Raw genomic sequence first — 26,065 nt, forward strand, 5'->3', positions numbered from 1 at the left:
CCAAGCCCTGAGGCCCCGCCTCCGGGCTCCGCCCCGACCCCCGCGGTGGAGAAGAGCCGCTGCCGCTGGTTCTCCGGCGCGGCGCTTCCTCCGCGGTTGTGGCTCCCGGCCGCGCCGCAGCCCTGCCCAGTCTCTCTCCCGCAGCCCGGAGGGCTCCTCCGCGCCGCACGTGAGCGCGCCCGCCAACAGGGCCGCTGCCGCGGTAAGTCGTGCCCGCGCCCTGCCCGGCGTCCAGTCCTCAGCCGCTGGGCAAAGCCGGAGGAGCCGGGCGTCTCCTCCCCGCCGGCCTTCCCCGGGTCCAGAGGGCTTGGGCGACGCCGTAGGGCGGCCCGGGGTGCAGGTGGCTTCCTGACGCGCGGCCCGGGCCCGCGGCGCGCGCTGCTGCAGTGCGGGGGCGGGGAGCTCGGGGCCGGAGACCGGGAGGGCAGCGGGGAGACTGGGTGGGGTCCCCTCGGGTTACCCGACCCTGGCGCGGAGGATGTGATGCCTGCCACGCCCTCGCAGAGAGGGGCGGCAGGTGCAGGTCAGGGGTGGGTGGCGGCCCGAGCGCCCTCCCGGGGCCGGCCCACGGCGAGACGCTCAGCCTTTGTTTGCTCGTGAGGTCCTGGCTGGGGAGGAGGCTGGGGACGCGGACCTGTGAGAACTGAGGGCTTTCCTCGTCGGGGAAGACCCTAGTCTTCCAGTCAGTCCTCAGGAGAAGGGATCTGGGCCGCAGTGCGCGCTCCGCCAGCCTGTTCCCTGCGCCCTGCCGGGTTCCCGGCTGCTCACGGGGACTGTTACCCGCAGTGTTGCCTTACACTCGCGACTGCAGCCCCGCAATTGGGAAGACTTTGCTACGATTTTTTTGGTAAGGTGAGGGAAGACCGTCCCCCCGGCCCCACAAGCCTACTGCCATTAGGTGGCTTAAATTTTTTCCAGAACAATTTAATTACCACTTTGAAAGACCAAATTCAAAACAGTGTGTCCCAGAGTTGATTAAGCCCATTGGTGATGAGTGTTTCTGTGCTGTGGACTAAGGATCATTATCAGTTTTATTACTAATAGTACATATCTGTTATCTGTTGCTTAATGTTTTTGCTTGTGTGGTAGGGTCACTGTATCCTCATTTTCATCGAACTGAGGAATGTTCCTTCATATAAACGTATTTACAGTGAACTTTTTTGGGATCTGGCAGTTGGTTTTTCTCTTGAACTTGTTTTTTTTCTATATTATTATTATTATTATTTTTGAGACGAAGGTCTCATTATGTTGTCCAGTCTGGTCTCAAACTCCTGGGCTTAAGCAATCCTTCCACCTCGGCCTCTTAAAGTGCTGGGATTACAGGTATGAGCCACAGTGCCCAACCCTGAATTTGATTTTCTATGAAATTAAAAATGGGTAAAGTGAGAGATTTCTTGCCGACATTTTCGATTTTAAGGTATCTGAGCAGATACACTTCTTATGTGATTACTTTTTTGTGTCTCTAGTTATTTATAGGCTGTATAACTGTCGGTTTTACTGAACTGTTCAATCTCTCACAGGAGACATATCCAGGATAGATTGCAAGATCATTGGCAAAAGAGCTATTTAAGGACTGAACCAATAATTTTATCACTAGCATAATGTAGTGGAGACCCTGTACTATCTCACTGACCTGAGCTCGAATCTGGTTCTGCTAACTGCTGGGTGTGTGACCTGGGCAATTTTCCGAATGGCCGGACTTCCAATATCCTCATCTTGGGCCTAATACCCATCTCACAGGACTCGTGTATTGCATCAAAGAAATGCATGCAGCCGGGTGCGGTGGCTCACACCTGTAATCCCAGCACTTTGGGAGGTCGAGGGGGCGTATCACAAGGTCAGGAGATCAAGACCATCCTGGCCAACATGATGAAACTGTGTCTCTACTAAAAATACAAAAATTAGCTGGGCGTGGTGGCACACGCCTGTAGTCCCAGCTACTCGGGAGTCTGAGGCAGGAGAATCGCTTGAATCTAGGAGGCGGAGGTTGCAGTGAGCCGAGATGGCGCCGCTGCACTCCAGCATGGCAACAGAGCGAGACTTTGTCTCAAAAAAAAAAAAAAAAAGAAGAAGATAAGAAATGCATGCATAAGGCCAGGTGCGGTGGCTCATGCCTGTAATCCCAACACTTTGGGAGGCCGAGGTAGGAGGATCACCTTAGGTCAGGAGTTTGAGACCAGCCTGGCCAACATGGTGAAACCCCGTCTCTACCAAAAATATTTTTAAAAATTAGCCAGGCGTTGTGCCGGGCGCCTATAATCCCAGCTACTCGGGAGGCAGAGGCAGGAGAATCGCTTGAATCCGGGAGGCAGAGGTTGCAGTGAGCCAAGATCACACCATTTTACTCCAGCCTGGGTGACAAGAATGAGACTCCATCTCAAAAATCAAAAACCAAAACAAAACAAAAAAGAGACCGAGCGCAGTGGCTCACGCCTGTAATCCTAGTACTTTGGGAGGCCGAGGCGGGCGGATCACCTGAGGTTGGGCGTTTGAGACCAGCCTGACCAACATGGAGAAACCCCATCTCTACTAAAAATACAAAATTAGCCGGGCGTGGTGGCACATGCCTGTAATCCCAGTTACTCAGGAGGCTGAGGCAGGAGAATCGCTTGAACTCAGGAGGCAGAGGTTGTGGTGAGCTGAGATTGCGCCATTGCACTCCAGCCTGGTCAAAGAGCGAAACTCCATCTCAAAAAAAAAGAAGAAAAACAAATGCATTCATAAATGGTGAGTTTACCAAGCTCACCCAGAAGACTTGCTTGGTAGCATAGCACGTGCCCCATATTTTGAAATAAAGGAGCTTGCATGAATGACGATTTCCAAACTTCTCACATGTGCTGGTAGTTACACCAAATAGCACTTTCTTCATGTGGCCAACCATAACACTGAACTGCTCCAGCTGCCTGCTCTTACCTGGCTGATGCCCTCCTTGCCATGAGCAGTGGCGTCCCTTGCCACCCCACCTTCTAAATACACACCTTATCGTCAATACACACCTTATCACAGTTCTCTTCCTGGTAACTCTAGCCGTCCACACTTCTGGACTTTGAGGACTCCGCTGCCGGTGGCTGAGTTTCCTCTTGGTATCATCAGACTCTCACTTTGTCCACCCTCTGTCACTTATGTGTGTTAAAAGGAGCAAGGCCACTTTGTCCACCCTCTGACACTTATGTGTGCCACATTAAACTGAAATTAGGTATTTAGGTACTTCCACTTTTATTAGGCTATGAACTATGAGAGTAGGGACCTTGTCTTATTTATGTTTCTTTCCCCCGTGTTTAGACACTTAGTAGAGTGAACAGACTGTGCACCATTGGAGTATTGCGGTGGTTTAGAGATGCTGGGTTTCAGAACTGAATTTTCTGAAAAAAAAAAATAGTATGGACCATTTGGATATATCAACTTCTTAGTCTTTACTTGGCAAAAGGAACAAACTACCAGCTCTCATTACCATCTTTTCCTTAATATTTTCAAAATGTGTGAAGGCAGTTATTTCACAAAAAGGGACAGGCTTTCCCAGGAATGAGTAGGCGGTCTTATTTTGTGGGTGGGTGTGCAAGGTGCAGTATATTTTTGCAGAGAGGCACGCATATGCAGGGGCTCTGTGGCAGGATGGGTCTGTCTTGGGGTTGGAGGGTGCAGTGACAGGTGGGTAGAGTCTTGTAAGTTGGAAAAGGGGTTGTTTGGTTCTGTTTTAAGTTTTCTTTTCTTTTTTTTTTTTTTTTTTTTTTTTGAGACAGAGTCTCACTCTGTCGCCCAGGCTGGAGTGCGGTGACACAATCCCAGCTCACTATAACTTCCACCTCCCAGGTTCAAGCGATTCTCCTGCCTCAGCCTCCCGAGTAGCTGGGATCACAGGCATGTGCCACCGCACCTGGCTAATTTTTGTATTTTTAGTAGTGACGGGGTTTCGCCATGTTGGCCACGCTGGTCACGAACTCCTGATGTCAGGTGATCCACCCGCCTCAGCCTCCCGAAGTGCTGGGATTACAGGCATGAGCCACTGCACCTGGCCTTATTTTAAGCTTTATGGAAACAATTTTAAACATGGCAGTTGTATGCACTATGTTTTAAAAGGATTCTTGGAGCACTGTGTGTAAAGGCACTGGAAAGGGGCAAGTGTGGGAGAATCACTGGGAAGCTTCTGCAAACATGTAGGCAACAGGCAGCCCACACTGCGGTGTGGCGATGGAGAGCAATTGAGTCAACAGGTGTTTAGGAAGAAGAGGCAAACAGGACTGGGGTTGAGCATGGCAGATGAAGAGAAGGAAGAGTCTAGAATGATCCCACAGGTGAAGGGGCTACTTTCTGAGAAGGGAAAGATGGGAGAAGGAGCATGTTGAGCAGATGGAATTGAGAGTTTACTGTTGTTTTTGTTTTTTGTTTTTCGGTGGGGACAGAGTCTCACTATGTCATCCAGGCTGGAGTGCAATGGTGCGATCTGAGCCCACTGCAACCTCCGCCTCCCGGATTCCAGTGATTCTCCCGCCTCAGCCTCCTGAATAGCTGGGATTACAGCCACCATGCCCGGCTAATTTTTCTATTTTTAGTAGAGATGGAGTTTCACCATGTTGGCCAGGCTTGTCTCGAACTCCTGACCTCGTAATCCACCCACCTCGGCCTCCCAAAGTGCTGGGATTACAGGCATGAGCCACTACACCTGGCCTAGTTTTATTTTTTTAAACAGCTTTATTGCACTATAATTTGCAGCTCGTAAAATTCATTCAAGTATATAATTCAGTGTTGTTTTTGAGACAGGATCTTGCCATGTTACCCAGGCTGGTCACAAGCTCCGAGGCAGAAGCAGTCCTCCCACCTCAACCTCTGGAGTAGCTGGGATCACAGGCATGAGCCACTGTGCCCAGATACTTTCAGTGATTTTTCATACATTTACAGAGTTGTGCAAGCATCGCCATCATCCCATTTTAGCACATTTGCCTTACCTGAGAAAGATCGCCATGCCCAGTGGCCATTACTCCATTTTCACCGCACCCCAGGCAGCCACTAACCTACTTGCCTTCTCTCTAGATTGCCTGTGGAGGGCATTTCATATCAATGGAATCATACAGTGTCTGGTCTTGTGTGTCTGGCGTCTTCCACTAAGTGTGTGTTTTCATGGTTCATCCATGTTGCGGCATGTATCAGTATTTGGTTCCTTTCCATTGCCTCAGCGTTCCTTTGTGGATAGACCATATTTTGTGGATGGATACTTGTCTTAGTTAATTTAGGCTGCTCCAACAAAATAGTGTAAACTAGGTATTTCTGTTATAAGTGACAGTAGTGTATTCTTATAGTTCTGGAGGCTGAGAAGTTCAAGATGAAGGTGCTGGCAGATTCAGTGTCTGGTGGGGCCTGCTTGCTGTATCCTCACAGTGGAATGAACAGCCAGGCTCCCTTGGGTCTCTTTAATTTAATTTATTTATTCGAGACAGGGTCTCATTCTGTTGCCTAGACTGGAGTGCAGTGGCATGATCGTGGCTCACTGCAGCCTCAACCTCCCAAGCTCAAGTGATCCTCCCAACTCAGACTCCTGAGTACCTGGGACTATAGGCATGTGCCACTACACCCTGCTAATTTTTGTATTGTTTGTAGAGATGGGGTTTCACCATGTTGCTCAGGTTAGTCTCAAACTCCTGGACTCAAGTGATCCACCTGCTTTGGCCTCCCAGGATTTCAGATGGGAGCCACTGTGTTCAGCTCGTGTCCCTTTTAAAAGGGCACTAATCCCATGACATAATCACCTCCCAAAGTCTTCACTTTCTTTTTTTTTTTTGAGATGGAGTCTTGTTCTGTCACCCAGGCTGGGGTACGGTGGTGCAGTCTCAGCTCACTGCAACCTCCACCTCCTGGGTTCAAGCAATGCTCATGTCTCCACCTCCCAAGTAGCTGGGACTACAGGTGTGTGCCACCATGCCCAGCTATTTTTTATTTTTATTTTTTGGTAGAGATGGGGTTTCACCATGTTGGCCAGGCTGGTCTCAAACATCTGACCTCAAGTAATCTGCCCGCCTTGGCCTCCCAAAGTGCTGAGATTACAGGTGTGAGTCACCATGCCCAGCCGCCAGGGAATGTATTTAGCAGTTGGCAGAGGAGGAGGAAAGAAGTTCAGAGAGGTAGGTGGGAAACAAGCTCTGGGGCTGGAGGGGCCGGAGGAGTGTGTGGGCCAAGCGGAGGCTGCTAGGCTGCTTAAAGAAGTGGTCTGCCGCAGCGTGCTACTGAGAGGTAAAGTGAGGAAACAGAAAGGACCTCTGCCATCGGTGACGTGAAAGTAGTGGTGGTTGCCAGGCGCAGTGGCTCACGCCTGTAATCCCGGCACTGTGGGAGGCTGAGGTGGGTGGATCACGAGCTCAGGAGTTCAAGACCAGCCTGACCAACACAGTGAAACCCCATCTCTACTAAAAATACAAAAATTAGCTGGGCATGGTGGCACGTGCCTGTAGCCCCAGCTATTTGGGAGGCTGAGGCAGGAGAATTGCTTGAACCCAGGGAAGCAGAGGTTGCAGTGAGCCAAGATTGCGCCACTGCACTCCAGCCTGGGCAACAAGAGTGAGACTCTGTCTCAAAAAAAAAAAAAAAAAAAAAGAAAGAAAGAAAGTAGTGGTGGCCTGGTGAAGACTGGATTGGGTCTGGAGTGATCGGAAATTGAAGTATGAGATTTCATGAAATTTTTATAACTGTACTGGCCCGTAAATGAAAGACTCAAGCTTAAAGAACGTGTTGTACCTTCAGTTCAGTTTCTTCCGTTTACCATATTTGCCTTTTTATTTGATTGACTACATCCAACTTGTTTAGCAATCTACCCAGCTAACCGCGTTCACTCATGTTTATAGCATTGCTCTGTATTTGTCTTTCCTTTCAGACTGAGCAGTACTGGTGAAATACCATTTGTCCTCATATATCAATTAGGATTGTGGTTGGCTGTAACAGAAAACCTGATTGAACAGCGACTTAAACAAATTAGCTGTTATGTGCAGAAAACATACACCAGACATTACAGCATCCGGGGTTGGCGTGTGATGCCTTCATCATGCCATCTGGGGCCGCAGGGGCTCTGTCGTTCCACTCAGCCATCGTTAGTATGTGGCTTTCGTGCATGTTTCGTGACAGGTGCAAGATGTAGCTTCACTCCAACATCATGCCTTTGTTCTAGGCAGAAAGAAGAACAATGGAGGACAAAAGGCTTATGCCAGGAAGTCTGCCTCCTTTCCAAAAGCCTTTTTGACCCACGGCTTCTACTGACATCTCATTGTCAAGAGCTATCACATGGCCACCTAGATGCAAGGGAGTCTGGGAATTACAGTGTTACCGTGAACAAAACCAGTGCTCCCTTAGTACAGAAAAGGAGAACAAGGCATGTTGGGTAGATGCCTGCCACACTTTAAATAAAACAGCCAGGCATGGTAATGCATCCCAATAGTCCCAGCTACTTGGGAGGCTGAGGTGGAAGGAAGGATCACTTGAGCTTAGGAAGTCGAGGATGCAGTGACCCGTGATCGTGCCACTGCACTGCAGCCTGGGTGGCAGAGTAAGACCCTGCCTCCAAAAAAACATAAAAAATTTAAAAATGCCATATGATGGGAGGGGCCGTACTCATTCAAAATTACCAGCTGGCAGCAACATATAGTCTAGCAGCTTTGGAGCTTTGATCCTGGAATTAATTTTGTAAATTACTTGGAGCCCTAGCACTTTTATGCTGTCTGCTCCTGTTTCCTGTTTTCTCCCAGAATCCACGAGGGCGGGAACTATTTATCTTTCATCTCCCACAGTGCCTGGCCCAGAAGCCTTGCTAAATATTTGAACAGGATTGCCCAGTGAGTTTGTGCACAGTTGTTTTTGTGGACGCGTGTCTTCTGTAGCCCTGGGTTGGGAATGATTTGTATCCCTGAATGGCTCTCTCATTTGGTTATTTTTTGATTTGCTTTTAGATAACTTTTCTGCTGTGAGAATGTAAGATGGATCCAGAAGAGCAGGAGCTCTTAAATGATTACAGATACAGAAGCTACTCTTCAGTGATTGAAAAGGCTTTGAGAAATTTTGAGTCCTCGAGTGAATGGGCGGATCTCATATCTTCACTTGGCAAACTCAACAAGGTATGTAGGGTGTATCCTATTTGGATTGCATGGAGGTGGGGACGTAATTGTCTTTTTACTACTACAAGAAATTACATGATTATATTATTCGTATTTTATAACCTTTATATTATTACATATTATACAGTATAATGTTTATATTATTTCAAGGAAATACCATTATATATACAATGATGATTACAACAATTAGAAAATATAGAAAAGAAAAAAACCACTCGTAATTCTGTCCTCCAGTGTTACCCACTGTTAACCTATCAATGTATTACCTCCTTCCAGCTTTTTCTGAGCATAAAAATATATATAGCGTTCATACAGTTGAAGTCTTCTTCTTAACAATGTTAATGTCTAGACAAGGTAAAATTTAAAATTGTCAAATTAGGTATTCAGAGACTGTTCTTTGTAGACTCCTTAGGATTTTTATTTATTTTTCTTCTTTGATCTACTTTTTTGATCCTTTTACTGCTGTCTGGTAACTCCTAGAAGAATAAAAGGTGAAATAAATATTGAAATCTGCCCAAAACTTGTGTGTGTGTGCATGTGTGTGCATACGTGTGTGCGTGTGTGTGTGTGTGTATGGGGTCAGATCTAGGAAAACCAAAACTGGTCAAACGTGGGCTTCACCTTGTACTCTATATCAGGGGTCCCCAACCCCCAGGCCGCTGACCGGTACCAGTCCGTGGCCTGTTAGGAACCGGGACGCATAGCAGGAGGTGAGCGGTGCGAGCGAGCGGTGCGAGCGAGCATTACTGCTTGGGCTCCGTCTGCCTCCTGTCAGATTAGTGGTGGCACTGGGTTCTCACTGGAGCATGAACCCTATCGTGAACTGCACATGCGAGGGATCTAGGTTGCATGCTCTTTATGAGAATCTTTTTTTTTTTTTTTGAGACAGTCTCACTCTGTTGCCCAGGTTGGAGTGCAAAGGCGCAACCTCGGCTGACTGCAACCTCCACCTCCCAGGTTCAAGCGATTCTCCTGCCTCAGCCACCCGAGTAGTTGGGATTACAGGCGTGCGCCACCATGCCTGGCTAATTTTTGTATTTTTAGTAGAGACTGGGTTTCGCCATGTTGGCCAGGCTGGTCTCGAACTCCTGACCTCAAGTGATCCACCCGCCTCAGCCTCCCAAAGTGCTGGGGTCACAGGCGTGAGCCACCATGCCTGGCCACTCTTTATGAGAATCTAATTAATGCCTGATGATCTGAGGTGGCACAACAGCAGATCTACAGTTTCATCCTAAAACCAACCATCTGCCCTCCCACCCGTCCGCCACGCCATCTGTGGAGAAATTGTCTTCCACGTGGCCGGGCGCGGTGGTTCACGCCTGTAATCCCAGCACTTTGGGAGGCCGAGGCGAGCGGATCACGAAATCAGGAGATCGAGACCATCCTGGCTAACGCGGTGAAACCCTGTCTCTATTAAAAATACAAAAAAATTAGACAGGCGTGGTGGCGGGCGCCTGTAGTCCCAGCTTCTCAGGAGGCTGAGGTACGAGAATGGCGTGAACCTGAGAGGCGGAGCTTGCAGTGAGCCGAGATTGCGCCACTGCACTCCATCCTGGGCGACAGAGCAAGACTCTGTCTCAAAAAAAAAAAAATTGTCTTCCACGAAACTGGTCCCTGGTGCCAAAAAGGTTGGGAACCACACCTCTATATAAGTGACGTATAGATGGGAGCATTATATTTTCCCATCCTTTCTTTCCCAGAAAGAAAGTGACACAGGGACTTTCAAGCGCTCAGATGACCACTACAACATGTAGGTAGGTGATATCTGGGCTTAGAGAAGCTGTACCTGGCTCTGTTACTGTTCGGACAGGACCTGAGTTTGGAGCCCAAGTGCTAGGTGGGAGTTAGGAGATGTCTAACTCTACTCTTCAGATCTCAGCTCCCCAGGTCAAACACACCAGGGGAATTGGGGTGAGTGAAGAATTTCAGCAGCCTGACCCTCCAGCCCTGACAGATGGCTATCAGGCACACTGCAGATAGGCAGTTCTTACAGCTCGTGGCCAGTAAGCTGCTGATCTTTTGCAAGGCATATTTACGACATGTAAATGTCACGGCTCCGTGCTGGCTGGGGTGGATAAATGTTCCTAAGGCCTTTAAAACAGGAAATAAGAGCTTGCAAATTCTTTGGTTGTACAGCTCTATCTCAGGAATTCTCTAGGTGAATGCAGATTGCATTCGCAGACTTGCATGAAGGTAGATTGCTTTTTGAGGGGAAAGGGAGAAGCAGTAGAACCGCCTTGAGTCCCACATTCTTCTGGATGTTTCACTGTTTCAGTACTCAGCCCTCCTGGAGTGTAAGAACAGCCTACTTTTTTTTTTTTTTTTTTTTTTTGAGATAGTCTTGCTCTGTCACCCAGGCTGGAGTGCAGTGGCGCGATCTCAGCTCACGACAACCTCAGCCTCACAGGTTCAAGCGATTCTCCTGCCACAGCCTCCCGAGTAGCTGAGATTACAGGTGCCTGCCACCAGGCCCGGCTAATTTTTTTGTATTTGTAGTAGAGATGGGGGTTTCACCATGTTGGCCAGGCTGGTCTCGAACTCCTGACCTCAAGTGATCCGCCCACCTCAGCCTCCCAAAGTGCAGGGATTACAGGCATGAGCCACTGCGCCCAGCCGAACAGCATATTTATTGTTGGGGAGGGCACAGTCTCCATTATTTCTGTTTTTTCTTTTTCTTTATTGAGATAAAATTCACATAACACAAAATTCACCGTTTACCCATTTTAAAGTGCACAGTTAAGTGCCCTTTAGTACATTTACCATGTTGTGCAACCATTACTACTCTCTAGTTCACACATTTTCATCACTCCAAAAGGAAACCCACACCCATTCAGCAGTTCCTCCCCATTCCTCCCTCCCCCCAGCCCTGGTAGCCACGAATCTACTTTCCCTGTCTACGGACTCTTCATGGAAATGGAATCATACCATATGTGGCTTTTTGTGACTGGTTTATTTCATTTAGCATAATGTTCTTAAGGTTCATCCATGTTATAGTATGTGTTAGAATTTCCTTTTTATAGCTGAATAATACTCTATTATATGGGTAAGTCACATTTTCTTTTCTTTTCTTTTTTTTTTTTTTGAGATGGAGTCTCACTGTGTCATCCAGGCCGAAGTGCAGGGTCACAGTCTCGGCTGACTGCAACCTCCACCTTCTAGGTTCAAGCGATTCTCCTGCCTCAGCCTCCCAAGTAGCTGGGACTACAGGTGCACACTACCACACCCAGCTAATTTTTGTATTTTTAGTAGAGACAGGGTTTCACCATGTTGGCCAGGCTGGTCTTGGACTCCTGACCTCCAGTGATCTGCCTGCCTTGGCCTCCCAAAGTGCTAGGATTACAGACGTGAGCCACCGCGCCAAGCCACATTTTTCTTTATCCCTTGATCAGTTGATGGACATTTAGATTTTTACCTTTTGGCTATTGTGAATAGTGTTGCTATGAGCATTCGTGTACAAGCTTTTGTTTGAACCTCAGTTTTCAGTTCTTTGGGGTGCATTCTTAGGAGTGGCATTGCTGGGACATACAGAAACGCTATGTTTAACTTATTGAGGAGCCACTAAATTTTTTTCCCAGCAGTTGCACCATTTTACATATCCAGTAAAAGCAATGCGTGAGTGTTCCAATTTCCTAACATCCTCACCAATACTTATTTTCAGTTTGTTTTTTTTTTTAACACTCGCTCTGTTACCCAGGCTGGAGTGCAGTTGTGCAATCTTGGCTCCTGCAACCTCCACCTCCTTATCCCTCAGCCTCCTGAGTAGCTGGGTTTACAGGCATTAGCCACCATGCCTGGCTAATTTTTTATTTTTATTTTTTAATACAGATGGGGTTTCACCATGTTGGCCAGGCTGGTCTCAAACTCCTGACCTCAGGTGATCTGCCCGCCTCGGCCTCCCAAAGTGCTGGGAGTACACGTATGAGCCACTGTGCCCAGCCTATTTTCAGTTTTTTTTAAATGATAACCATCCTAGTGGTGTGAAGTGGTCTCTCCTTGTGGTTTTTTTTAAAATTAATAATTAAAAAAAATAACTTTTATTGAGACCCCACCAGGTGCAAAACTTTCCTGGAGTTAAGCTCCTTCTTCCTTTGCAATTCGGTCTTTCTTGAGTGGTCCCATGAATGCTTTCTTCTCTCCATGGTCTGGAAGCGGCCATGGCCAAACTTGGAGGTGGTGTCAGTGAACTTAAGGTCAGTCTTCTCCAGAGCCCACCGTCTGGTCTGCACCGGCAAAGATGTGCAGAGAATGAGCACTCGCTTCTTGGTTCCCACCACACAGCCTTTCAGCCCGACAGAGTCATTGGTCACTTCACCATAGTGGACAAAGCCACCCAGAAGGTTGATGCTCTTGTCAGACAGGGAATAGTCAGTGGAGGCATTGTTCTTGATCAGTTTGCTGTCCTCGGTAAGGTAGCCCTGGCCAATTTTACAGATCTTCTTGTTGATCTCAGTGCAGTGATGGTTGCCTTTCTGCCCAGAGCATGCCATGGAGAAGGCCACATGGGCAGGATGCCATGCCCCAATCCAGGCCACCTTGCACAGGCCTCGTTGGGTCTTGTGGGGCAGCTTCTTGGTGTGCCAACAACTGGTGACCCCTTTGTGGCCTTTGCCCTTGGTCACCCCGATGACGTCGATCATCTCGTCCAGCCCAAACGCTTGGTTCACAGGTACCTGCTGCTCTAGCCCCTCCTGGGCCCAGTCCAGCTTCTCAGCCATGGTGCCTCTGTTCACTTGGATCTCCATCAGCTGGGCCTTCTGGCGCAGAGGAAGCAGGCATGTCTGGGTGTGGGCAGCGACGCGGGTGACTTGGCAGTGCTTCCTCATGCTGCTGAAGTCTTCTCCGGCTGCTTCTTGCCATCCTCATCCTGCCATTTCTTGCAGTACTTGGTAAAGGCCTTCTTCCTAGATTTATGCTGGTTGTTAGAGAAACGCCTTTTGCACTCATCATTGATGTGCTCAGCAAAGATGGTCTTGAAGGTCCGGAGGCCTCAAGGGGTTTCCACATAGCCCGCAATGCCCACAACCCCCAAAGGTGGTGTCTCCACAGTAGCCACGGCCTCTACCACCTCCTTCTCTTTCACCTTGGATCCTGGCCTGTCGACTTCCCGTGTGATATGGGTCATGCCAGCCTTGTATCCCAGGAAGGCTGTGACGTTGACCGGCTTGGAAGGGTCATCCTTAGGGAAGCTCTTCACCTTCCCACGATGCCTATTTCTCCGCTCCCATGGCAGGAAGCAGAGGGACCTATGTCTGGGAGTGGAGAACTTTCTGTGAGAGATCACGCCATCAAATTCCACCGGTAGAGCTCTCCCTGTGGTTTTGATTTGCATTTCCCTAATGACTAATAATTTTGAGCATCTTTTCATATGCTTGTTGGGCATTTGTGTATCTTTTTGGAAGAAATTTCTATTCTAGGCCTGGCACGGTGGCTCATGCCTGTAATCCCAGCACTTTGGGAGGCCGAGGCCGGCAGATCACGAGGTCAAAAGATCGAGACCACCCTGGCCAACACGGTGAAACCCTGTCTCTACTAAAAATACAGAAATTAGCTGGGCACGGTGGCACACGCTTGCAGTCCCAGCTACCCGGGAGGCTGAGGCAAGAGAATTGCTTGAACCCAGGAGGCAGAGGTTGCAGTGAGCTGAGATCATGCCACTGCACTCCAGCCTGCGTGACAGAGTGAGACTCTGTCTAAAAAAAAAATATATATATATATATATATATTTTTTAGATATATATAAAAATGATGAGACATGGTAGTGCTTGCTTGTGCTCCCAGCTACTCAGGATGCTGGAGTAGGAGGATGGCTTGAGCCCAGGAGATCAAGGCTGCAGTGAGCCATGATCGTGCCACTACACTGCAGCCTGAGTGACAGAGCAAGACCCTGTTTCAAAAAAAAAAGACACAACTTTTGTTAGGGTTGTTACCTGAGGAATCCCACCACGGTCTCCTCTTGGATCTCATTTCTTGTTCCCTGCTGCTGTGATTAACTGTTGAGTTCAAGCAGCCACCTTGAAGAATTTGCAATATATGGTTGGGACAAAGGTGATGCTGTCAGTCCCTACCTCTGCCTTGCCTGAGGCGGCTGACATTCATGGAGAGCTCACTGCATGCTAAGGAGTTGATGTGCATTATTGTATAATACTTAAAATGTATCTTGAGATCCGTCTCAGGTTCAACCACTTGTGCAAGGCCACTGCCAGCCAGTGGCAGAGAGAGGGCTCAGACCCCGACCAGCCTGGTTCCAAAGCCCATGCTTATGAGCAGAGCCTCCAGCCTTCTTCATGTCAATATCTGTATAGCTCATGTAAGGGGAAAGGGCTGTGCTTCTTTGCTGCCAGGGACCCTGTCTCCATCACCCAAATGCAGTAGGTGCAATTATTAGGCCTGTTTTACCGGTGAAGGTTAACCCACTTACCCAGTGTCTTACGGCAACTGAGTGGTTATTATGGATTGAATTTTGGCCTCCCTAAAAGAAACCTTGGAGTCTTAACCCTTAGTACCTCAGTATGTAACCTGATTTGGAAACAGCGTCTTTACAGAGCTAATCGAGCTAGAGGAGGTCATTAGGGGGTGGCCCTAATCCAGTGTGACTGGTGTCCTGATGAAAAAGGGGAAATGTAGACGCAGACATGCATGAGGGAAGGCACCACGTGAGGATGAAGGCAGAGACCAGAAAGATGCGTCTACAAGCCAAAGAGTGCCAAAGAGTGACAGCAAACTCCTAGCAGCGGGGGGAGAGGCACGGGACAGATTGTCTATGCAGCCTTCAGAAGGAAGCCGCTCTCTTGACACCTTGATTTCAGACTTAACATGAGAGAATACATTTCTGTTGTTGAAGCCACCTGGTGTGTGGCACTTTATTATAGCAGCCCTAGAATGCTATGACAGTGGTAGGACAAGATCTATTAACACCTCAGTGCTGGGGATAAGGCATTGAACACTAAGCCCCTGCTCTCATGGAAAGAAACGACGCTTTCTTGGCGAGAGACAGACGACAGATGACTGTGTGATGTCAGATGCTGAATGCTAAGAAGAAAAATAAATTGGGGAAGTGGGGTATGGAGGAAGGAGGAGGGAGTGCTATTTTAGACAGAGGGGGAACTGACAGCGTGACCTTAAAGCAGAGGTCAGGGTGAAGTGAGCAAGCTGGCGGGAAGGGCAATCTGGGGCATGGGCCTGTGTCCAAGGCATGGGAAGGGGACAGGAGTAGCCAGAGGACAGAGTGACCAGAGATACAGCAGGGTCAGGCCACTGATAGAATTTTGCTCTGGCGGGGAGGGGAAGCCACTGAGCTTCCTCCCAGGGAGGCTGTGAGCAAGGGAACCTCTGCCTCACCCATTGCAAGAATCCCCCGGGCCGTCAGCAAGCACAAGAGCCAGTGTGGATGCCCGCACCATTAGGCCTGAGATCAGTTCCTGCCATTACTGGATGTGGAGGAGGGAGCACATCTTGATCAGCATCAGGAATACTTGGTTCTATGAAACTTGCAACTTCTGTATTCAAGAGTCCCTGATAGGAGTTGATATGAATAAAGAATTTTCTTCACTGGGTGCAGTGGTGCATGCCTGTAATCCTAGCACTTTGGGAGGCTGAAGGCAGAAGGATCACTTGAGCCCAGGAGTTTCAGACCAGCCTGGGCAACATGGCGAAACCTTGTCTCTACAAAAATACAAAAATTATCTGGGCATGATGGTGCACACCTGTAGTCCAGCTACTCAGAAGGCTGAGGCGGGAGGATCCCTGGAGCCTCAGCCTGGAGCTCTTGCACCACTGCACTCCATCCTGGGTGACAGAGTGAGACGCTGGCTCAAAAAAAAAGAAAGGAATTTTTTTAAGACTTTGGTGATGTCACATTTCTTGGACTTATGCACAGAAATTCAGTGAGTAAGAGTTGAGAGTTGGGTGGGGCACAGTGGCTCACACCTGTAATCCCAGCACTTTGGGAAGCCAAGGCAGGTGGATCACCTGAGGTCAGGAGTTTGAGACCAGCCTGGCCAACATGGTGAAACCCTGTCTCTATTAAAAATAAAAAAAATTAGCCAGGCATGGTGGCGAATGCCTGTAGTCCCAGCTACTTGGGAGGCTGAGGCAGGAGAATCGCTTGAACCTGGGAGGCAGAGGTTGCAGTGAGCCGAGATTGCACCACTGCGCCCCAGCCTTGGGGACAGAGCGAGACTCTGTCTCAAAAAAAGAGTTGAGAGTTGAATTAGGAAAATATAATACAGGTTTAAACAATGATATAGGACACAAAAGCTTAGGGTCAACATTCTTTTTTTTAAGGTAGGTAACTAAATGTTATAATGCATAAACCTTAGATTTGGAGGAGAAGACTCATCCAGTCAACCCTTTTTTCAACCAAGAAAACTGGTTTCCAGAAGGTCTTGGTATGTCCAGCTGTAGACAGATTCTAATGGTATCATTTTCAAACTTGCTCAATGTTTCAGCATCATTTTTAGAATTTTTCTGTGTTAGAGAATAGTTTATCTTTTTTTTTTTTTTTTTTTGAGATGGAGTCTTGCTGTGTCACCCAGGCTGGAGTGCAGTGGCCCCATCTCAGCCCACTGCAAGCTTCGCCTCCTGGGTTCACACCATTCTCTTGCCTCAGCCTCCCAAGTAGCTGGTACTACAGGCGCCCGCCACCACGCCTGGCTAATTTTTTTTGTATTTTTAGTAGAGACAGGGTTTCACCATGTTAGCCAGGATAGTCTCGATCTCCTGACCTCGTGATCCACCTGCCTCGGCCTCCTGAAGTGCTGGGATTACAGGCGTGAACCACCTTGCCCAGCCCAAGAAAAATATTTTAATCAAGTGCCTTTTGAGCCCTGAATCCAAGTGCTCTACCAAGCGTGATTTACAGCTTTGATTTTGGAAATGAAGGCTAATAGAAATAAATTAACTCTAGATTTAAAAATCTTATCATTAAAGCTCTTTAAAAAAAAAAAAACTCATAATGGTCCTAAATGAACTATTTTTTTTTTCGCTACTTTTATCTGATGACACACTACGGTTTCACAGAGCAGCCATGAACAGGAAGGGCAGCATGAGGTCTGTGGTGTCACACAGTTCAGCTTCCGGAGTCTTCATCAGTTGGCTACAAGCACCTCCTGTTTAAAGCAGAGCCTCCTGATGGTGTGTTTCAGAATTAGTGCTGCAGTGTGGTGGGAAGAACATGGGCTGGAGCTTGGAGACCTAGTGAACTACTCCAGCCCTTTACAGATTGGCTGCAAGACCTCTTTAGCTAAAAACTTGGTGAGAGGCCAGGCGTGGTGGCTCACACGTGTAATCCCAGCACTTTGGGAGGCCGAGGTGGGTGGATTACTTGAGGTCAGGAGTTTGAGACCAGCCTTGCTGACGTGGCGAAACCCCGTCTCTACTAAAAATACAGAAATTAGCCTGGTGTGATGGCAGGCACCTGTAATCCCAGCTACTTGGGAGGCTGAGGCAGGAGAATTTCTTGAACCTGGGTGGCAGATGTTGCAGTGAGCCGAGATTGCACCACTGCACTCCAGCACTCCAGCCTGGGTAACCAAAAACCAAAATAATAAATAAATTAATAAAAACTTGGGCGAGTCCAACAGAATCCTTCTTTTTTTGAGGGTAGAGTGCAATGGCATGATCTCAGTTTACTGCAACCTCTGCCTCCTGGGCTCAGGCCATCCTCCTGCCTCAGCCTCCCAAGTAGCTGAGACTACAGGCATGTGTGCACTACCATGCCTGGCTAATTTTTGTATTTTCTTTTTGTAGAGACAGGGTTTCACTATGTTGCCCAGGCAGGTCTCAAATTCCGAGCTTGAGTGATCCTCGCAAAGTGCTGGAATTATAGGCATGAGCTACCGTGCCTGGCTGGGATCCTGATTTTTTACCCCTGCCTGAATCAGCTCCTCTTCTCTGTTGACTGGTATTAGTTCACATACATCCTCTTCAGCCTGGAGTCTGTGTTAGTCTGCTAGGGCTGCCATAACAAAATACCACCGGCAGAGTGGATTAAACAACAGATTGTTTTTTTTCACAGTTCTGGAAGCCAGAAGTCCAAGATCAACATGTCGGCAGGGTTGGTTCCTCTGAGGCCTCTCTGCCTGGCTTGGAGATGGTGTCTTCTCCCTGGGTCCTCACAGGATCATCCCTCTGGGTGTATCTGTATCCAGATTTTTTTTTTCTTCTTTTTTTTTTTTTTTTTTTGAGATGGAGTCTCACTTTGTTGCCCAGGCTGGAGTGCAGTGGCACGATCTCAGCTCACTGCAACCTCCACCTCCCGGATTCAAGTGATTCTCCTGCCTCAGCCTCCAAAGTAGGTGGGATTACAGGCTCCTGCCACCACAGCCAGCTAATTTTTGTATTTTTAGTAGAGATGGGGTTTCACCATGTTGCCCAGGCTGGAGTGCAGTGGCACGATCTCAGCTCACTGCAACCTTCACCTCCCGGATTCAAGTGATTCTCCTGCTTCAGCCTCCAAAGTAGGTGGGATTACAGGCTCCTGCCACCACAGCCAGCTAATTTTTGTATTTTTAGTAGAGATGGGGTTTCACCATGTTGGCCAGGCTGGTCTCGAACTCCTGACCTTAAGTGATCCACCCGCCTCGGCCTCCCAAAGTGCTGGGATTACAGGCGTGAGCCACCGTGCCTGGCCCAGATTTCCTCTTCTTACAAGGGCACCAGTCGGACTGCATTAAGGCTCACCCTAACTGCTTCATTCTACGTTGATTACCTCTTTAAAAATCCTGTCTCTGGCCGGGTGTGGTGGCTCATGCTTGTAATCCCTTGGCCTATGGGAGGCCAAGATGGGTGAATCACTTGAGGTTGGGAGTTTAAGACCAGCCTGGACAACATGGTGAAATCCTGTCTCTACTGAAAATACAAAAATGAGCTGGGTGTGGTGGCGCATGCCTGTAATCCCAGCTACTCAGGAGGCTGAGGCAGGAGAATCACTTGAACCCAGAAGGCAGAGGATGCAATGAACCAAGATGGCACCGCTGTTCTCTAGCCTAGGCAACAGAGTGAGACTCTGTCTCAAAAAAAAAGAAAAAAAAAAAGCCTGTCTCTAAATACAGTCCCAGTCTCAGGTGGAGATCAGGAAGGGCTTTGCCATAGGAGTTTGAGAGGGATACAGTTCAGCCATGACAGAGTGTGATAGGAGGTGCAGGCTGTCTCTCCACCTGTCACCTATTTACAAAGCTGATCTCTGGTGGAAGCCCAGATGGCCTTTATCACACACCTTGTGGAGGAACAGAGGAAGTGTGATTTCTTTAGTCTTGTTCGTGGTCCAGGAGCCCGGTGAGGAGCTTCGACTTTGGGGTGTGTGTGTGTGTGTGTGTGTGTGTGTGTGTGTGTGTGTGTGTGGTGATACAGTTAAGCACCCAGAACTGCTGAGTCAGGAAAGCCTTCCAGGTGATTTGTGCCCCCTCCACCGCATGCCAAGAGCTCTGCACCAGCTTATTCATGGGGCACTGCGTTGTGGGGGTATCCTACATGTCTGCTGGGGATGGTCCTTTCAGCCTTCCTCCCCCACTGGAGCCTTGGTGCTGCTGCCACAGTTAACTCTGCACTCCTTATCCCTGCTGGCCAGACCCTGCATGCTCAGTGGCCTAGAACAAGGCCACGAGCCCTGCCAGCCTCCTCGTGTATGAGCTGCATCTCTCAGCCTGCAGGGTGCCTGGTTTCATCTCAGCATCTCACTTGTAGGGCATCATCTGTTAGAGCATGACACCTAAATTTGGGGCTATGATTTTAGCCATTTTCCAGCAACCTTTGTTCTGTTAATCTCTGTGGCTATGACCATGAGGGTGGAGGTGGTCAGGTAAGTGCAGGGCCAGGGTCATTGTGGAATGATAAGGGCCTGAATTGCCTTCTGAGAAGAGACCAAATGGAAAGGATGCTGTTGATGGGAATTCTTGACTGGCTTCACATTAAACTAGATCCTGCACCTCTGCAGGAGAGGGGCCAGCCCAGCATCCATTTGTCTCTGGCAGTGTCCTGATGCTCTTGGCACCGGGATTTAGAAGATGCAGATCCAACTCCCATTTTTTTCCCTCCCCTCCCGTTTCCTTTCCTTTTGAGACAGAGTCTCACTCTGTCGCCCAGGCTGGAGTGCAGTGACCGAATCTTGGCTCACTGCAACCTCCACCTCCCAGGTTCAAGTGATTCTCCTGCCCCAGCCTCCCGAGTAGCTGGGATCACAGGCATGTGCCACCACACCTGGCTAATTTTTTTTGTATTTTTTGTAGAGTCGGGGTTTCACTGTGTTGGCCAGACTGGTCTTGAACTCCTGACCTCAGGTGATCCGCCTGCCTCGGCCTCCCAAAGTGCTGGGATTACAGGCGTGAGCCACTGTGCCCAGTCCTAACTCCCATTTCTAAGGTGTGGCAAAGGCTGCTGAATCTTTTGCTGTCATTCTGTTGTGGGTGCCGTGCTGGGGCTCTGATGACGTTGCAGCTTCGCCCCTTCCCCCAGGTTATCTGAAGGAGCTGAGGATGTTCGAGAGCACTGCTACCCCAGGCTTCACAGCAGCCTCAGTGAGGGCCACTCACACTGTAAGTTCGAGGTGGTCTTTTTGAAAAGAGCATTTCTCTTTGCTGAAGAGTCTGATATGCTTTTCAATAATTTGTAGCCAGGATAGTCTATTTACTTTGTGTTTGAGTGAAGGAATATTTTTGCCATTCTTCCTTTCAGGAAGTTTTCCTTTCAGGAAGGCCAACATGGTGAAACCCCATTTTATGACAATATTGTCATAAAAAAATAATATGACAATATTGGGGTTGGGGGGCCTTTAAAAGGTGATCAGATCATCAGTGCTCTGTTCTCATAAATGAGTTACTCGATGTATGGATTAATGCATTGATAGGTTATCCTGGGTGAGGAACTGGTAGCTAAATAAGCAGAGGAAGAGAGGCCTGAGCTAGCATTAGCATGCTCAGCCTCCTTGCCACGTGATATCCTGCACCACTTCGGGACTCTGCAGAGAGTCTCCACCAGCAAGAAGGCCCTCACCAGATGCAGCCCCTTGAGCTGGGCCTCTGTAACTAAGAAGTAAATTTATTTTCTTTATAAATGACCCAGTTTCAGGTATTCTGTTATAAGCAACAGAAAATAGACTAAAACATCCAGTAACCTAACAGAATTGAGTTTATAGATAAGGGAAAGGGTTTGTAACCCAGCTACACTATATAAATTCTGCCAAGAGAGTTATGAGCTAGAAACTCCGTGTCAGGCCTTGGTGTGGAAGGTGCTGTGGACTGAATTGTGTTTCTCCTCCTCCCCCTCGAACTCATATGCTGAAGTCTTAACCCCAGTGTAGCTGTATATCAAGGTAGGATCTTTGGCAGATGATTTAAGTTAAATGAGGTGATGAGGATGAGACCCTAATTTAATAGGACTGTGGCCTTATAAGAATAGGAAGAGGCCAGGCACAGTGGCTCACACTTGTACTCTCAGGACTTTGGGAGGCTAAGGCAGGTGGATCACTTGAGCCTAGGAGTTTGAGACCAGCCTGGACAACATGGGGAAACCCCATCTCTACAAAAACAAACAAACAAACAAACAAAATTAGCCTGATGTGGTAGCATGCACCTCTAGTCTCAGCTACTTGGGAGGCTGAGGTGGGAGGTTTGCTTGAGCCCAGGAGTCTCTAAAAAAAAAAAAAAAGAAGAGGAAGGGACAGACTTCCTCCCACCTCGCACCATGTGAGGACACAGTGAGGAGATGGCTGTCTGCGAGCCAGGAAGAGAGCCGAAACTGCTGGCACCTTGACTGCGGACTCCCAACCTACAGAACTGGGAGGAGTAAATTTCTGTTGTTTAAGCCGCCCACTCTGTGGTATTTTGTTATGGCAGCCTGGGCCAACTAATACAGAAGGAACTAAGTTAAACTTGTATTTTTCAGAAAAAAAGCAACTGTTTGAACAGGAATACCAACATTCAAGCTTGTATTTGAGTCACATACAGGCATTCCCATTTACCTATCCTTTAAAAATAGTCTTTTCCTTTTAAATTTCTTTCCAACTTTATTAGACATACAATAAACTGCAAGCATTTAAAAGTGTATAATTTAAAGAGTTTTGACATAACATTTATCCCTGTGAAACCATCACCACAATCAAGACAATGAGCGTGGAAGTTTCCTCCTGTCCTTTTGTCCTCTCCCTCCCTCCCTTGTCCCCAGACAACCACTGATCTGTTTTCTGTCACCATAGATTTGTTTGCATTTTCTGAAAGTTTATATAAATGGAATCCCACAGTATGTGCCCTCTCTCTCCTCTTCTGGTCTGGCTTCTTTCACTCAGCAAAGCTATTTTGAGAGTCATTCAGGCTGTTGTGTACATCAAAGTTTCCTTCTTTTTTACTGCTGAGTGAGATTCCATGGATATATACAATTTATTTATCCATTTCCCATTAGTGGACATTTGGGTTGCTTCCAGTAGGTGTATGTTTAATTTTTTAAGAAGCTGCCAAACTGTTTGCCAAAGTGGTTGTATCATTTTACATTCCCAGCTGCAGTGTATGAAAGCTCCAGTTCTCCCCCATACTTTTCAACACTTGGTGTGGTCAGTCTTTTTCACTTTGGTCATTTTAATGACAGTGTAATACTCTCTTATCGTGGCTTTTGCATTTTGTACATGACAGATGATTAGAAAGTCAGTAAGTGGTCATTGTAACTTTGGTTTAATTCCGTAGACACATAACATAAAGATCACTGTAAGAATCTTCACTGTTTTATTGTATGTAATAGCAAAAAATTGGGAGTGGCCACCCCTGGTAGGGGAGTAGTTGTGAAGTGAGTCATGGAACGACAATATAATGCACACAGCCATGGAACCAAGTAGACTGGTAGTTACTAACATGAAAAATGCTTTTTATAAATAAGGGGGAAAAAAGGACAGGCGAACAGTTTACATATAGCCCACTCAATCTTGTGTGTGTGAGAGAGAAAGGGAGGGGGCACTGTATAGGAGTGGGCAAGATCTCAAAGCCCCTTATTGTAGGACTAGTATATTTCCAGTTTTTCATGACTCTGAATAAAGCTGTAATGAACATCTTTACATACGTGGCTATTTTTGTCAAGATAAATTGCTAGAGGTGGAGTAGCTGGGTCAGTGGACATACAGTGAAGCCTCTGGACACAGGGGTATGTGCTGGCCTTTATTTGCCCCTCTCCTCTGTCTGCACAGATGCCAGAGCCACAGCCTGTCACCTGCTGTACTTTGTCATGTGTTTATCCAGCAGGACCACATTCTCTACCCCAATCTTGTCACTTTTCTGATTCCAGAATTTCTCCACTATTCCCATGTTGGGAACATTAGGATAATTTATAAAGTTAAAAAAAAAACTAGAAGGGGTTATTGATATTAACCATTATAGGTAATAACAATTTAGATTATTCTGGGAAGAAGTGACATCTTTACACACTTGGGCCCTTCCATATAGAAATGTGGTAGTTTCCATCATTCATTAAAATGTACTCACTTTGCTGGCCGCGGTGGCTCACGCCTGTAATCCCAGGGCTTTGGGAGGCCGAGGCAGGCAGATCACCTGAGGTCAGGAGTTCAAGACCAGCCTGGCCAACATGGTGAAACCTCATCTCTACCAAAAATACAAAAAATTAGCTGGGTGTGGTGGCGCACACCTGTTAGTCCCAGCTACTTGGGAGGCTGAGGCAGGAGAATCACTTGAACCCAGGAGGCAGAGGTCACAGTGAGCTGAGATCAGACCTGGGCAATAGACGGTGCTCCAGCCTGGGCAAGAGTGAGACTCAGTCTCAAAAAAAGAAAAAGAAAAAATGTGGCTGGGCATAGTGGCTCATGCCTGTAATTCCAGCATACTGGGAGGCCAAGGCGGGGGGATCACCTGAGGTCAGGAGTTTGAGACCAGCCTGGCCAACATGGCAAAACCCCATCTCTGCTAAAAATACAAAAAATAGCTGGGCATAGTGGCACACACCTGTAATCCCAGCTACTAGAGAGACTGAGGCATGAGAATCGCTTGAACCCGTGAGGTGGAGGTTGCAGTGAGCCGAGATCATGCCACTGCACTCCAGCCTGGGTTGTCAGAGTGAGACTGTGTCTCAAAAAAAAAAAAAAAAGTATTCACTTATGTCCTTAAGAGTTCTTCTTAAATAAGACCTTCCTGTTCCTCTAGTATATTAAGTATTTTATACATGTGTTTTTGCTATTGTGAATGGGATTATTTTCCTCAGGTAGACAGGTGTACCATCAGCCAATACTGATTTGTATTTTTTTCTAATATTTTGCTAGCATTTCCTGGAACAGTGTTGAATAGCAATGTTACTATCAGTGTGTTAACCACAGTAATGTTGGCTGCTATAACAAAGAAGTCCAAAATCAATGTTCTTGATATAATTGAAGTTTATCCTCACTCGTGTATCAGTTAAGCATGTTATTCAGATGGGTGGGCAGCTCTCTTCTACATGGTCATTCCAGAAACTCAAGCCAGGACTCTGTCTTCTTTTTTTTTTTTTTTTTGAGAGAGTGTCTTGTTCTGTCAGCCAGGCTAGAGTGCAGTGACACGATCTCGGCTCACTGCAACCTCCGGCTCACTGCAACCTCCGTCTCCTAGGCTCAAGCAGTTCTCCTGCCTCAGCCTTCTGAGTAGCTGGGATTACAGGCGTGTGCCACCACGCCCGGCTCATTTTTGTGTTTTTAGTAGAGACGGGGTTTCACCATGTTGACCAGGCTGGTCATGAACTCCTGACCTCAGGTAATCCACCTGCCTCAGCCTCCCAAAGTGCTGGGATTACAGGCGTGAGCCACCACGCCTGGCCCAGGACTCTTCTTGAACACATGGCTTTCAGTTTCTCTGTTCATTGCCATTCTGTCCCACAGGAAGAGAGAAGGACACAGAGAAGCACACATACTGAGGTTTTAACCAGCCAGGTCCTGATGGCACGTGTGATGTCCACCCATGCCTCCCAGGGGGACTAGGCAGCCATGGCCCAGCTGCAGCCCTAACCGAAGAAGAAGGGAGCCGTGATTTGGGTGGGCCAGGCCCAGTGCCTGCACTCACCTGGCACGCACTGATTTTAATGGAAGGGTCTGTAGTGTTTCACCTTCATCTCTACCCTGTGACCTCCCTCTGTTTCTTGTCTCGTAAAGGATCAGCTTATTCCTTGGTTACTAACTTTAATAACTACTTATCTTTATATGGCAAGAAAGGCATGTCATTTCATTACCTGATCAGCATGTAAAGTATTGAATTGCTTTTTGCCAAACATCACAGTTCTGCTTTACGTATTACTCTTGTGTTTCGGGGTCATTCTTGTACTTAGGCTAGATTTTCCCAACGCCTAAGACATGCCTGGGAAGCAAATATGTTGGAGGATAGTCTAATTCAGATTTGTGGAATTCAGGAAGGAGCCTGGAATTGGAGCACCTGGGGTCATGTTCAGACTCACCACTTACTTCTGAGATTGGGGCAGACGCACTGGTTACCCACCTGATAACCATTCTCCCCTCTTCTTTCTTGCCAGTAGAGAACCCCAGTTATATTTGGGGATCAGGTGGTCATGTGCTGCAGGGTGGGGGCCCCAGCAGTAAATGTTATTGTTCTAGGACTTCATCCTAAAAATCCTGTTTTCCTTGGCAGGGATTAATTTCGAGGTGGGCACATGACCTGCTCTAGCCCAATGAGATATGGCAGGAAGGCTGCAGGGTGGCTTCTGGAAAGGTTTTCTTCTCATACAAAAAGATAAAAAGGAATACACACTGCCACGACAGGGAAAGATAGGTTAAGAGTCAACTCACTGGCAGGGCGTACTGGCTCACATCTATAATCCCAGCACTTTGAGAGGCTGAAGCGGGAGGACGGCTTGAGGCCAGGAGTTTGAGACCAGCCTGAGCAACATAGCCAGACCCCATCTCTATAAAAAAAGTTAAAATTAGCCAGGTGTGATGGTGTGTACCTGTGGTCCCAGCTAGTTGGGAGGTTGAGGCAGGAGAATTGCTTGAGCCCACAAGGTTGAGGCCA

At 47.8% G+C, this 26,065-nt stretch overlaps 1 protein-coding gene and 1 pseudogene across 3 annotated transcripts in view; one reads left to right on the forward strand and one right to left on the reverse strand.

Moving 5' to 3' along the window:
• Window positions 1-35: 35 nt before the first annotated feature.
• Window positions 36-26,065, forward strand: part of DOP1B (DOP1 leucine zipper like protein B) — a 131,648-nt gene continuing 105,618 nt past the window's right edge. For all 3 annotated transcript variants that reach the window (XR_004028584.1, XM_030806173.1, XM_030806174.1), the window contains exons 1-2: window positions 36-202; window positions 7,926-8,090. Coding sequence is in view for 2 of the 3 variants with exons in the window: in XM_030806173.1 (XP_030662033.1) it covers window positions 7,953-8,090 (138 nt within the window). In the remaining variant the exon portion in view is untranslated. The remainder of the gene's footprint in view (window positions 203-7,925; window positions 8,091-26,065) is intronic.
• On the reverse strand, window positions 12,162-13,227 carry LOC100589146 (annotated as a pseudogene).

Source organism: Nomascus leucogenys, chromosome 25, assembly GCF_006542625.1.
Source record: "Nomascus leucogenys isolate Asia chromosome 25, Asia_NLE_v1, whole genome shotgun sequence".
Classification (NCBI taxonomy): Eukaryota; Metazoa; Chordata; class Mammalia; order Primates; family Hylobatidae; genus Nomascus; species Nomascus leucogenys.